The 14,814-nt window shown below is 42.9% G+C and overlaps 1 protein-coding gene across 9 annotated transcripts in view; it reads left to right on the top strand.

Annotated features, from left to right (window-relative positions):
• AKAP13 (A-kinase anchoring protein 13) overlaps positions 1-14,814 on the top strand; it is a 285,438-nt gene that overhangs the window by 146,534 nt on the left and 124,090 nt on the right. For all 9 annotated transcript variants that reach the window (XM_087941336.1, XM_087941338.1, XM_087941335.1 and 6 more), the window contains exons 6-8: positions 3,475-3,658; positions 5,479-5,668; positions 9,002-11,741. In XM_087941336.1, the coding sequence (XP_087797462.1) occupies positions 3,475-3,658; positions 5,479-5,668; positions 9,002-11,741 (3,114 nt within the window). The remainder of the gene's footprint in view (positions 1-3,474; positions 3,659-5,478; positions 5,669-9,001; positions 11,742-14,814) is intronic.

A 14,814-nucleotide genomic window follows, 5' to 3' on the forward strand; every position in this document is an offset into this window, starting at 1 on the left:
GAGAGAAAGAAATAGAGAAAGAAAGAAAGACAGTGCTAACTTTTGGGTATAAAAACATTAAATTAATGGTTCCTTTTTTGTCTACAGAGATTCTGAGTCACCCAGGTCTTGGTTGCCCCAAAGATGCTTTTTCAAAAGGCAACTGGACTTTCTTTGTTTTTCCTTGAAGATGTTTTACTTCTCGTCCAAGAAGCTTCCTCAGTTCCATTCCTCACCATCCAGTCAGAACTGACGGAGGAGGAGAAGCAAAATGCCTTCAATGAAAAATAGTTTGCCTTTTGAAAAAGTACCTTTTGGTTTTTCAATCCTACTAAAATACCCTGGAGATATCTAGAAAAGGCCACTATGGAAATGAAATGGAGAATGGAGCATCGGGGGCTAATTTTAAATATTAATAATTTGAACCTCGGCTGCTTTTCTTTTCTCTACCACCTGTATCTTTATTTCATATTTTTAACAACTGTTCTTTGTGGTAATTATTTTCTGACTTGTTGGTTTGTCTGTGGCTGCAGCATGCAGCTGGCTGAACAGTGTGATCATAATTTGTTTTCCCTTTCCAGATATTAGTTTCCTTGCCATTTATTTGCTTTTCGGATGAATGACATCACGTATCCTTATCTTACCCTCTTTACTCCCATTCTTTAAGCATTCCGTTTATTCTCATGCATAGTTACTTAGCTTTCATGCCACTCTTACCCTATTCAACCATCAACTTGGAATTCCATATTTGTGCAATGCATTCCAAACGCAAGTCTGCTCACACTTCAACAATTTTCTCACATTCATTAGCAAAATCTGATCTGTCTGCCACAAAGCTATGCTGCGCTTCCCAAATTGTGCTCCTCATGGTCGCTTGTACCTTTTCAATCAGAATTTGGTGCAACACCTTGGAATGGGACAACAAGAATTAGCTATCTGCGTGGGCCAAAAATTTTGGACATAATATTGAGCTCGAAGATTGGGAAAGAATTTGGAATAAAAATTGTACAGTAATAAAATCCTCTGCATATAAGGAAAATCAATGTAAGATGTTTTATCGTTGGCATCTGGCCCCAACAAGGTTGGCAAAAATGTACCCAAATCTGAACCCAAGCTGTTGGAAATGCAAACAGGGACAAGGTACCTTCTTTCACCCATGGTGATTATGAGTGAATTATGGGTGAATTTACGAATTAAAAGGTAAAGAAAATTTGGAGTATTATGCGGTATGGGAAAATGGTATGAATGGATAGACAATAGGAATAAGAATTGTAGAGAGAAGAAAAAGGTATAGAAATGTATATGAATAATTAGAAATGTATGGAAATGTGTATTTGTAACAAAGTTGCCTCAGTACTCTTAAAGATGTTTAAGATGTGTAAAGAGAAAAAATGCAATAAAAGCATTAAAAAAAGAATTAGCTATCTATTGGCATTGAAATGTGCTTGATGATTTTATAATATATTGATTTTGCAAATTTTAGGGCATAGAACATAAAATAATAGGGTTGGAAGGGACTTGGAGATCTTTTAGTCTTCCAGTCCAACCACTGCCTTTGGTAATAGATGCTATACCATTATGGACTTTCTTTGGGCTTGATGGGATGGATATATGTGATCATAGAAAGAATAACAGAATAACAGAAGAGAATAATAGAGTTGGAAGGGACGCCGGACGTCTTCCCATCCAATCCCTTACCTAAACAGGAGAATCTAAACCATTTCAGACAAATGGATATCCAATCTCTTCTTAAAAGCCTCCAATGATGGAGTACCCACAACTCAGATGCACTCTGGTTGTTTTCGTACTGGTGCTTTTTTTATTGTGGACACTACGGATTCATTGATGATTGCAGGGGCATATAAATGCAATGAAATCAATCAATCAGTCATTCTTGGAAGACAAGTCTTATTCTCATTTTCCCCAATTATTCAGCCCTTTCTCTGAACAGCTCTAGAATGGCTTTAAGGCCAACTCTGAGCATTAAGTCCTTCTTAGCTGATACCAAGCTGAGGCCATATTGTCTTCCTGCCAAAATTTAATCCAGATATATTTAGCACTGGACGGTCCTGCAGCTCTTTTGACTCGTAAGGGCAACTTAAATTTACATGTTACTTAACTCAAAGCAATAACAGTATTGCTTTCTAATGGAGCATATATAGGCACCAACACATTGATGCCATTTAGACATTTTCTAGGAGGGGAGCCCTCCTTTCCTTCTGTACAGTCGCTCAGCTGCCAGTTCTCGGCCCCAATTTTGTCTGTTTTTAATTTTTATGCATAAAATAGGGTTGACAGATTTACGCCAGGAAGGAGAAGTTAACTCTCTCGAGTGAATTTTGAGAATAAAACAAAATCTGGGGGTGGGGGAAAAAGACGAGAAACACTTTCTATTTGTTTATTTTATTTTTATTGCATATTTTCCAACATTTACACCTCATTCCCAATATTTACAGCGTTTCAGTATCGATATCTCTCATACTACATATTAGTATTTTCATTTTTCTTCCTTTCCTCTTTATATACTATTCTTATAATTATCATAATATTCTTACATATATATTTCGCCTTTTCACAAATATCTACATATATGTAATTCCTGTTGCTCTTAAGTCACCTTTATCTATAGTCTTTACATCTATTCTCTAACCACTCATACCATGTATCCCAAATCATGTAATATGTTGCTTTGCTTTCTAATTTACTTATTACTCTTGATGAAATGCTGCTCAAAATGGCCAAGGGGATTTAACAAGAAAAAACAAGAATAGACTTGTCTTCCAAGAACGAATCAACAAAATGATTTTAGTGCAAATTGGTCACAAGCAGTGCTTTATATTTTCTTTTTAACTTAAAAAAACCACAACCTGGCTACTATTCATAGGGCTTCTGTGATGTACAAGGTTTGAGCTTCTTCAGAGATCTCAGATTTCATTTTAGGATGACAAGAGGCAGCTCCTAGTCCCCAGGGCTGCAAAATGAGGATACGTGAGTCACATTGGCTGAAATCATAGAAGCTGTTGGGGTGACTGAAGGTTTCCTGTGCTGTATGACCCCCACTCCCTCCTGACTAGCAAAGCTGGGTGTGATGATGAAGTTGGAAATAGTTTGAAGCTGGAAGCTGAGTTAATTGCTTTGAGAAGGAGGTAAATGGTAGACAGAGGGCGCTGTTTGATACTGAACAGATCACCTTGCTAGATGCTACTCTTCTGTAAATGGTGGTGGAAATGAAGAATGACAATGGAAAGAAAATGAGGAGCCACAGGTCTGATCATTCATGTACTCTCTGAGTTTGAATCAATCACCTCAGCTCTGTCGTGTTCCCCCCCCGCCCCCCCAGTTGGGGAAATCCAGTCTCATATCAGGGTTCACTGTGAACCCTGGCTGAGGTGTTAAACTCTCATGCTCCAAATGAGACAGCATCTAGTGGGAAGTTTTGAGGCACGCTCTGAATGTCAGCTGAAGCCCTTCTTCTATTCTGCTTTGGTTTCTCAGAAAATGTTCCCCGGGAGACGTTGCTGCATTTTGCAGCCAGACTCGGTTTGCTGCGGCTGACATGGTTTCTGTTGAAGCAACCAGGTGGCAGAAGCGCCGTGACCATTCCCAACAGTGAAGGAGCCACACCGGTGAGCTTAGCCTTGGAGAGGGGCTACCAGAAACTGCACCACATCTTGACCAAGTAAGGACCATTGGTATTGATTAAGCTTTTTGGCTTTTTGGCTTTGTGCATTTATCTCTTGCCTCTTATGGTGATTCCTAAACAGTCATCCATCCAGACAAGGATCTGTTTGGCTTGAGTCACTTCCTCCTTGGTTTCTAGAGACTGCTCCAGTTAGGACTGGAAACTCAGGGCTGATATAACTGGCCAATATACCAATGCTGAGCTAATTGACTACTTAAGAGAGGTCATTTTTTTTGTCTTACAACTTTCCTGATGGTCTTTTTTCTGTCTGCAAGTCAACCAGTCAAGCGATGTTTTAAATCACTTGATTTAAATGCTTGCAAGTGTTTTGCCATTCAGTATAATGTTGGTAGACCTGAAAAAGCTCTAAGAAAAGGTGGACAACTTTGGGACTGCACATAGCTCCTGGGTGCACAGCATAAGATAGTATCTAACTATTGTGCTTTACTAGGAGACAGGAATGGTTTTAGGAGCAATATCAGATATCAATATATTACACAAGAGCCCTCATTTCTGCTACTAAAGACCCCAAACCTCTTTGATAGAAAAAAAATGTTCTCATTTGGGGAAATTTTAAAGAGCTTCACGGTTTAAGGCTCTTATTTCACCTCTTTTCCCCAGAGTTCCAAACAACAGTTGGAAATATGTATTTAATAGGTGGTCTTGAACTACAAGAAAGTTGTCAACTCCAGTTCAAAAGAACTTTAAGGAAATACTTCTTTTCCCCCATCCAATTAAATTTTCTCTCTTTTCTAAAACACATAATTTTGCAAGGTGTTTTAACCTAGGGCGTTTTGCTTGATGTCATTCATTGGGGGGACTAACTGCATTTTGTTGCATTGAGAGTAAGGTAATTTCAGTTTTTTTCCTGAAATTAGCAACCAAAAAGAAAGTTGCTGGCTTCTTTAGGCAATGAATCTATCAGTTGCTCCGAATTAGAGCAACCTGGTCCTTCATTTTAGAGCAGAAGGCTAATTGCCAAGTTCATTCTGACCCAGATTCCCAGAGAAGAGTATCCTTGTTTATGATAACAATGGTACAGTTAGTAGAGAGTCCAGAGAGCACAATTGAATATAAATTCCTGCCTATAGGAATCTTAAATCTAGAACAGTTTTTATAAGTATTATTCTCATGACTTTGCTGTTGATTGTGAACTTGGTTAGGTAGTAATGGGAGCTGTATCTCTGAGACCAAAGAACTTTCAGATTTCTTGTTTGATTGGGGGGGACATTTAGTGTGTGTATGTCTTTGCTGTGGGACATTCATCTCAGCCAAGGCTTTGGTATATTGTATCACATCTGATGTATTGGTTTCAAAAGTAGTTCTCTTCCAAAGATGCTGATGTGAAGGAGGGAAATGTATTATCTTAGCTGTAAAAATAATTTTGCTCTGGTTAGAATTTGAACAGGGACCTCTTGGGAATGTTATAGGCTAGATTGAGAGGTCATAAAACTTGATGGAAGAAGGAGTTGGCAAGGAGTTGACATCATCATTATCATCATCACATCTGAGAAAGAACCTAAGTATTTTTTTTGTCTTCTGTTGTCTAGACCTGTAAACTGAAATTTGATTGCTTCTGTAGAAGTTCACCTAAAGATTTGTTAGTAGCTCCTGCTCTTCACTCTTCCCACATCTGTTATAGATTACTTTTGTCAAATACACCTAAATATCTTCAACTGGATATCATTTCTCAAATTCTAGAGCGCTGCCCAAATGGTTGATGAATTGTTAATAATCAGCTCCAGTTGGGATGCAGCCTTTTGTAGCAAATTCAAACTTTGTGAATTTGAGAGTTCGGTTGTGCATGTCTTTTCCAGAGAAGAAGTCAATGAACCAGATTCCTGGAGCACCTTGTCGCATATAGTACATTCTGGGGACTCCTGCATCAAGTACCATCAGGGCTTAAACCTTTACACTCTGACAACTGAAATGAAGGAAGGAGACAAATTGAACATGGAGAAAGACATCGCTCAGCTCCAGCTGCACATCCAGAATCTCCAGCGTATGGTGAGGGAAAGGGCCTGTCTTAACTCATTGGTTTAACTGAGCTGGATTCTAAATAATTCTAATTTGTCATGGTCTTGTGGCTTGATAAGTACCATACTGTTATTTTTAAAAACTTGATAGGATTACAGGTTTGGTTTTGATTATAATAAGAATACATTTTTATTGTGTTATTCTTTATAATCTCCTGAGAATAAGTTGCTTTGAGATAACAGTCTGCTTCTGACAGCCGACCTAAACACTCCCAGATATCACAATTGAGGATCCTTGATTGCTGTGAATATGGATCACATGTGAACAGATTAATGAGATGGGGAGTGGAATACAATGCTAGGAAAAGCATCTGTGAATGTTTAATGATCCCTGCTTGTTATTTCTGTGGTTGCACGATATGCATGTAAATAATACAGTTGGGAGGAGAATGCCCTGGAGGGGGAACTTACAGTCAAAATGTGTATATACTGCAGGAAGTAACCCCCAAATGGAGGAATTATTGAAGACAAGTGATAATCAGCATGGGTCTAGGTTGGTGAAGGAATAGCCATCTGGGATCCCCATATACTGCCCCTCAAATTCAATTAAAGGGTCTCGGGTGTAAATATAAATAATCATGAGAAAACAGTGATGGTATTGGAGGGGCCAAGGGTGGAAGAAGTGATGGTGAATGACAGTAACTTATTTTAACTTCTGGAGCGAAGGAGCTAAAAACATAGGACTAATACTAGAACGTCATTGGTAACCTTTCAGTCCCATAGAATTCTAGCATAAAGATAGGAGGCTTTGGTTCAAGGACGAAATTATGCTTGGAGACATGACAGAATAACAGAGTTGGAAGGGACCTTGGGGGGTTTCTTGTCCAACCCTCTGTTCAGGCAGGAAACCCTATACCATTTCAGATAAGTCTTTTATTAAATTACCTCCAGTGTTGGATTACCCACCACCTGGAGCCAAGTTGTTCCATCGATTGATAGTTCTGTCAAGAAATTTCTCCTTAGTTCTTGGTTGCTTCTCTCCTAGATCACTTTCCATCCATTGCTTCTTCTCCTGCTTTCAGGTGTTTTAGAGACTAGGTTGACCCCTCCCCATCCTTCTATGTGACACGTTCTCATTCTGATTGCTCCAAGTCTTTACGTTTTGAAAGAAAGGGTGCAGTTTGACTTTCGGAATGCAAATTGGACTGTCAACTGATCTAGAAGAAGCAGATGTTTGCGGAGTGGGTGGCTTGCACAGGGATAACTTATGGGCCACCTAAGGCTCACAGGCCAGAGATTTCATCAACTCCCTAAGCAGTACTTCAGGTTTTACCACATAGACTTCCCCTGAGACCTTCTAGAGTTCACCAAATGCTGGAAATAACATAGAGTGGAGCTTTGCTTGTAAGTTAAGATGTGGTTGGGTAGCATTAAGTGTATTGTAGCAACTCAGCTATGGCCTTAGTATGCTGCGTGAACCAGGTTATCTTATTATACATTTGGATAAAGCATGCTACATGAACACCGAAATTGTGTTTGACTATTCTGGATTCAGTGCAGGGTGTGAATAAAGTCTCAGTATATTTTTAATGTGTTGCTTAGGTTCCCACATTGCTCAGGCAACAGGAGTGAAACAGAACCATTAAAAGTCTTGTTTGGGTATTAGCTGATAGCAAAGGGCACTGGAGGGGATACAGTCACGTGTCACCAGTCGGAAAAGCTATGTTTAGACGGCCTTCTATCAAGAGACCTGGTTTGTTTCACATCTAATCTAATTTGAATCTGGGCCAGAGCCTTTAATGATTTCAGTTTTAGTCCGGTCAGGGTTAGCTGAAAGGCACTTCACTTCCTGGGGGAGAAGGACCTGTCTTTTTCAGTTTAGGGAACCAGAATGACTTCACTGAGAGGATGGCAGAAAAATTTTCATATTCTCTCCCCCTCCCATTTTCTCTCATTCCTCCCCTTTCTCCCTTCCCCCAGTCACTCTGTGTTCCAGCACAAGTGTTTGTGTCTGCATCTGCTGCTGCTGGCTGATTCCCAGCCAAAGCCTTTCCTTCTGGTTGGGCTTCAGCAGCTTCCTTTATTTGAGGCTCAGTTGGGATTGAGGGTGTTTGGATGGATCAGCATTTAGGGTTTCCCCCACCCCCCTGAATATGGACATAGGAGGTCTGAGCTCACGCCCAGCAAAATTGGTCATCCAAGACCTTCATCTGACCCTGGACCTCATTTCAAAATGCATGCAAAATGGCCTCTCCTGGATTAGTATTGAGAGAAAGGAAGGAAGAGAGGATAGAGAGAGAGAGAGAGAAAGAGGGTAGAGAGAGAGAGAGAAAGAAAGAGAGAAAGAGATAGGGAGAGTGAGAGGGGGAGAAGAGAGAGAGAGAGGAGAGGAGAGGAGAGGAGAGAAATAGGCGCTTTGCAATTCTAAGAATTCCCTGCCAGCATGGGAGATGCTATCCCAACCCACTGGAAGAGTACCTGGTCAGGTAAGGCTGGTCTAGTCTAGTCAATTATTAGTGGAATCTATCTAAAGAATTCAGGTAAGGAGAGTTGCCAGAAGCTGAAGGCAACAAAACTTGCTTGGAATTGGAACAGAGGAAAGGGTGATTGTGAGTCAGGTGAAAGTGAAAAAAAAACACCCCTTCCTGTTAGAGTATAGGAGGTGGCAGTTTTCAAAGCCACTCCTCCCCCGCTTCCCCTCTGTGGCAGTCTGGGACTCAAAAGCAGCAAGGAACGTGGTGATGGATGGGTGTATCTATACAGGTAGTCCTCGACTTACAACAGTTCTTTTACAAACTGTTCAAAGTTACAACGACATTGGTGACTTTAGGACCATTTTTCACAGTTACAACCTTTGCAGCATCCTCATGATCATGTGATCAACATTCAGATGCTTGGCAGCTGGTTCATACTTATGACCATTGCTGTGTCCCAAAGTCATGGGATCTCTTTGCATGACCCTCTCATGAACAAAGTCAAAGGGGAAGCCAGATTCACTCTACAACCATGTTACTAACTTACCAACTGCAGTCATCCACTTAACAACTTTTTTTAAATGAAAGATCGTAAAATGGGGCAAAGCTCAACAAACATCTCATTTAACAACAGAAATTTTGGGCTCAGTTCTGGCCATAAGTTGAGGACTACCTGTATTGTGGTCTTTTCCTCTCACCAAGATTGAGTCTCCAGCCAACAATGCTGGAGAAGAAAGTAACTTAACTACTTGGGGTTAAAAAAAACAAAAACAAACCCAAAAATACCATCTTAACTGCTTCTTATATTTGGATTTTCAAAAGGAAAAGGTACATTGCAACTGCCTCCCCGCTTTTTAATAAAAAATAATAAGAATGTTCTCCTCTTCTAGAATGTGAAGGAAGACCGTTGTCCAGTGCAGACCTGCGAGGACTGTGATGTGGGGCCTGTGCCTGAAGGTTCTGAAGCTGCTGCAGAACATGGGTTGGATGCATTGCTGGTTGACGCAACTCAGAAAACTTCTTCTGATCTTCTAGAGATCTCTCCCCCTGTTTGCCTTGGAGGGCAAGGCACCTCCCAGCAACCAGAAGAGCTTTTAGGCGCATCACAAGAGATGTTGGAGGAAATGCAGAACCAAAGGACTTCCTGCCAAGGCGAAACATTGCCACACAAAGAGGAAGGGGAGTGTTTATCCTCTGTTGGAGACTCTGTTGGGGCAGTGTTCGAAGAGCAGGATAGCAAGAGGACCTTTAGTGATGCTGCTGGCCTCCCATCCTTTGGAAGTACCGACAAGGAAGCTGGAATGAGCTCTTCCAGTGCTACTTTGGAACAAGGGACCTTATGTGAAGAAAATAATCTCTCCCAGGAAGTGCAGCTGGCTGAAATTGAAAATACACCCCCAGCTTCCTGCGAGGCCAGCAACATAAATATGGGGCAAGGTGAATGCAAGAGCTGCACAGGGGCCATAGACGTTAACGTGGCGTCCCAACCGTATATGGAAAATGTGAAAATGGGTGTGGAGCCTTCCAGGATGACAGCTATGGAAGCATTGCCATCATCTGTTGCATCACAAACCAATCCTGCTGCCTTCTTCCTCAGGGATGGTGACCCTACTCTTGCCTGTCAAGATGAGAATGAGCCAACCGTGGTGCCAGAAGGTCTTGTAGATGTGGTTGCTATTGCAGATGTTAGTTCTGTTGACAATGGAAGGAACAAAGAGACCGGAGCTGAAAATCACATCAACAGTGGACCAAGAAACACTGTCGAAAAACAGTTAGAGGAGAAGGAGAAGGAGAACATTGCTCCAAACTCTGGTATAGAACTGTTGTCCAAAAACCTTGAAGACACCTCTGGATTTTCTCTGGAGCATCGTTCTGCTAGGGAAGTGATTGATCAAGGGCAACGGAGAGATGCAGACATGGCTACTGAAAACAGTGCTTTGGATTTGAGCAGCAAAGGGTTGAGTGCTCCCCTAGATGGCAACGTCGGAAACCTCACGAAGAGCTCAACATGTGTGCAGTCCCTGGCTGCCTGTGGTGGAACTGATATCCCAGACACTACAGCGATAGATCAGAGTGAGCAAAAAGTAACTGACCCGACATTATTAGAGACTAAAGGAAATGCTGATCCTACCAAGGTTGCAAACGAGGATGAAAAACAGGATTTTGGCAAAGACCAAGAGTTCAATTCTTCTGTACTGCACGCAGATCCAGTTGATGGCCCTGAATCACATACAGGTATTCTCAACTCTCTTATGCCGCCCTCTGATCTTGAGGAGCCCCTTTGCGGACCAGCAGAGATGATAGGAAGCAAAGAGGAACTGGATCAATCTAGTGAAAGCCTCCAAAAATGCATAGCTCTGACATCAGCCTTGCTGGTTGAGAAAGCTATTCAGGAGGCTCAGTTGATTGTTTCACAGAAGGACAATGCTAGAGCAGCCTCTGTTGGCCAGGAAGCTCCTTCACAATTGGAGAGCCTTGCCCTATCTTTGTGTGGTGAGGGCACCCAATTTATTCAGGAGCATTTAATGGGCACACCCTCTGCTGCTCTTAATCAAGACTCCAAACAAAACGAGGAAGTAGGAACAACAATAACAGCAGAGGCAGCAGAAGCAGCAGTGCGGCTGACTGGAGTGGCTGAACAGGGAAGCCCAGTGCAAGGTGAGCTGGCAGCCACGTCTCTCACTCTGGCAGTTGGCTGGGAAGAAGAAGACAAAGAGCACAGCTCTTCACAGCTGCCAGAAAGCGAGAAGGAACTGCTTGGCAAGACGCAGGCTCTGTTGGAGAGCTTCCCTCCGGGAGTCCTTGTGCAATTGACTCCTTGTGATCTGGGTAAAGAGCAGCCGGTGGATGGAAGCAATGCTGAGCCTGGCTTAAAGGAAAAAGCCTCCAGTCTGGAACCTGAGGAGCAAGTAAAGGCAGAGGCGGTCAGAGATGTTCCTTCTGAGCCTGGCTTGGCAAAAGGTGCTTCTCTTTGTGACAGGGGGACTCCTTCCCCTGAGATCATGCTAAACCCGGGACTTGAGCTTGGTCCAACTGGGCAGGCAGCCTCTCCAGCTGGCAAAACCTTGGATGTGATGGAAGCTCCTCCGACGGCTCTTGAACTGGCCATGGAAAGTGGTCTTTCACAGCACGGAGAGGAAGAGGGGGAAGTGGAAAATATCCCTTCCCGAATATTGCTTCAGCCAATTGCTGAAGAGCCCCTTTGTGACTGTGATTCCGGTCCTGAAATGCCTTTGTTGGCTTGTGAAATGGATGTTACGAAGCTGGGAGAGTCGGAGGAAGGGAAGGGGAGAAGGACTAGCCAAGACGAACCAGGATCCCTTCCCTTGCCTCTCGACGCTCTTCCTGTGACCAAGCAGTTGGACAAAGTTGGAACGAAAGGAACTGCTCAGGAACCTGATCATTCGTCGGATAATGCTGACCCAATGCCCAGTCAAGTGATATTGCCAGCAGAATCACATGTCCCGGTGGAATCTCTTGGTGGAAATCCCGTGGAAGTCCCCTCCTTGGTGGAAGCCAGCTCCGAGCCTGGATGTCTGCTTAATGGAGTGAAAGAGGAGTTCAGTGTACCTCCTGGAAGCAAAATGAACTCTGCAACCCTGGAACTAACCAGCTCTTCGCCTGTTGCAGGTAAGAAAATGAAAAATAAAAAAAAGGTGTGATTCAGTTTTCTTCTCTAGGCCAGCAGAAGGGGGTTTGGAGTTGTGATTTGTGGATGACAAATGAGGGTATTGGAGGGAAGGTGTATCTGTTTGTTGAAAGTATCTAACAAATCTGAAAAGAAGGTGCAGAAGAGAAAAGCAAGCAAGCTCCCTATTTCTTGGTTTGGGAAATCCATAGGTGGTAGCCTGGTTGCCCCAACTTGTGTTTCCCCCTTTTGCACAACTAAATGTCAGGCTGTCAGTCGCTTGAAGCACACACCTGCTTTACACTTGACCCCTTTTCTGTTGACACCTTCCCTTCTAAATTGTCATCAAGGTGCATGGTTCTACCCTACAAAGTACCTGTTTAAGAAGGAGTTTGAAAGATACGTTGCACGAAGGGAGACTTCCTTCCAGAACAGGTGCCTTACTTGGTGCTAGATTTCCAATGTTTCATGACGGCTTTTCATAGTCAGAGAAGACCACTGAGCTGTGGGTAAAACTTCTGCCTATCAGCTGCTCAAGTTCTAAAAACGGCTTTCCAAGATATGGCCTGGATCCAAATGTAGTTTGAGGTCACAGGAAAGCTAACTTAATTTTTAAAAACTCGGTCCAATTTCTGCTTTTGCAAAATCTTTCCCGAGTAGGGTACCCACTCTTCTTATATGTATGTGTATCTGTATATATATGTGTGTGTGTGTGTCTGTCTGTCTGTCTCTGTGTGTGTGTATTTGCTGGGCTTCTTTGAGCCTTTATTTCCGACTTGAGAAAACAAAGGCCAGGACGAAGGAGTTTGCTTAGCGCGAGAGCAACATTGACAAGCGAGGACCTGAAGGATCAAGCCAGACCGGTTGAACTCCTTCTTAAAACCATTTTGCCTCTTCTGTAACAGGAGTTGCTAAGAGCATATTGTTTTCATTGCTTTTTTTTTGTGTTTTTTAAAGGTAAGAGCAAGGAAGGGAAATGATGGAAAGGCCTTTCTTCCCCCCCCCCCTCCATCTGAGCTATAAACCTAGAGGCATAATTGTTGGCAAGGCTTAATGATAGTTTAATGCAAGCTTTCATGGCTCCACCTGTTCAGACAGCTGTTTAAAAAAAAAAGAAAGAAAGAAAAAGAAAACAGCTGATCTCTCCCTGCTGCTATTATGTGGCTTGCCCTGAGGAATCGCAGGTGCTGAGGCTCTCTTCCTTCCCCCAGTTATGTTTGATCTGCTGAAAATTAGTACCAGCAAATTTCTCCTAAGTTAAAACTGAACAAACATGACAGATTGAACCAATGTTGGATGCTCTCTCTTGCTCTCTTTTCTAAAACACAACACGGAGAATTCTGCCTCCCCCCCGCCCCCCCGTTGTTTTTCCTGTCATCCCAAGATGAACTTCAAATAGAAGGAAAAGCTGGGGGAGCCCTTGCTGTTTGGGGACTAACGGAGGCAGGGCGTGTACAAGAATGTCTTTTTTCACAAGAAGAAAACTGGAAGGGGCACCCTTCAGCCTGGAAGAAAAAAAAAAAAATATATATAACAGCTGCTCTCAGGCTTCACTTGACAGGATTTGGCGTCCAGCGAGCTCCATTTTATTTTTGTGGCCTACAGTGGCTTGATATTTTGATCTCATAGGGTGGAGCGGGGGCGGCGTCATGCGATCCTGGCGAAGCTGAGGTTGATCTCTCCTTTTGGACTTCAGTGGCAGCCTCCTAATTTTATTCCCTCACACCGGCCATTTAGTCAAAACTCCGGCCTCCAGAAAGAAGGAGAGAAGCCCGGTTTGCACAACAGATGAACAGCCAACTTAAACAAAAAAAAAACATAACCTTAGTAGGCAGAGGTTTTGTCTTCTGAGCTTGTTGTTTGTCTCCCTGATGGTTATTAAAAACCCTCTGTTTTGCGTTTTAAAAAAAAAGCAGTCTAAACTTTTTAGATGTCATCAGAAAGGCTGGCCTGCTGAAGACACAGAGTATTTATCAAAGATGGAACTTATTTTACCAGTGGCTGGGAAAAAAAGGGATGGAGAGTAAGAACGGCATTTGTATTGCTAGGCAGATGAAATACCCAGACAACACGATGTTTATTAAGCACTAAGAAATGCAATTAATGGAAAATTTATCAAAAAAAGAAAAAAGAAAAAGAAAAGAAAGGCTGGCCAGTTGGAAAAAGTCTCGCTGTTGGATTTTGTAACATGAGAGCGAGTTAGATCTGCAGTGGGACTGCCGGGTGGTGTTTGCTGGAAGCGGCTTTGGCCTCAAATCTGCTTTGCGCTGAATAGTATGTGAAGAAGGCTAAAACTGAAGGCGCAGGGGAGGGGCTGGGAAAGGGCACCTGTAATTAAGGCGCACTTCCTGCTTTGCACCTGCTGCCAGCCGCAATGCTTTGACTGCGTAGTTCAGGAAAGCTCTAGAGCAACTGGAGAAACAGGATTTAAACGGGAGTCTCCACCGTGCCCGGAACACGGCAAACTTGAGTTGTTTCTGTCCACATGTATCTAGGTACTAGAAATGGCCTCAAGGAGCAAGAGAGAGCCTGTGGGGAGTGTCAGGAGCCAACTGAGAAAGGTGTGTGTGTGTGTATGCGGAGACCTCAAGATGGGAGCAAGGAAAATAGTCCTAAGTTGTGTGTGGGTCTGTTCACCGAGGGAGATTCTGTAGCAAGAAAGACATTGCATGAAATGGAAAAGAAGTGAGTGGCTGCCTTGAATTGCCCAGGGTGTTGTCTCCCCTTCTCTCCCGCGGGGATGTCGAATCAAACCCACCCCTTTTTAGTTTGCTTGCAATCTCTCTCTCTCTCTCTCTCTCTCTCTCTCTCTCTCTCTCCATGCATTGTTTGTTCTGAGCTCAAGCTAAGCTTGTTTTTTCTCGCCAAGGCATGCTCCCCTGTGACTTTGAAGAGACGTAGCCACTCTTGCACCAAAACAAACACACAGGCTAAAAAACTCATTCTTTTTCCCCACCCTCGATTCTCAAGTCCCACCTTTTTCTCCTCCAACCGTTGTTGCTGATGCTGTTAAGAGCTGCCAAAAATGTTGTTCTGGATCATCTAAAGTAGCTTCCCTTGCAAATCCGCCCCCCT

This window comes from Pseudonaja textilis, chromosome 13 (genome assembly GCF_049901715.1).
Source record: "Pseudonaja textilis isolate UNSWEBS1 chromosome 13, rPseTex1.2, whole genome shotgun sequence".
Taxonomy (NCBI): Eukaryota; Metazoa; Chordata; class Lepidosauria; order Squamata; family Elapidae; genus Pseudonaja; species Pseudonaja textilis.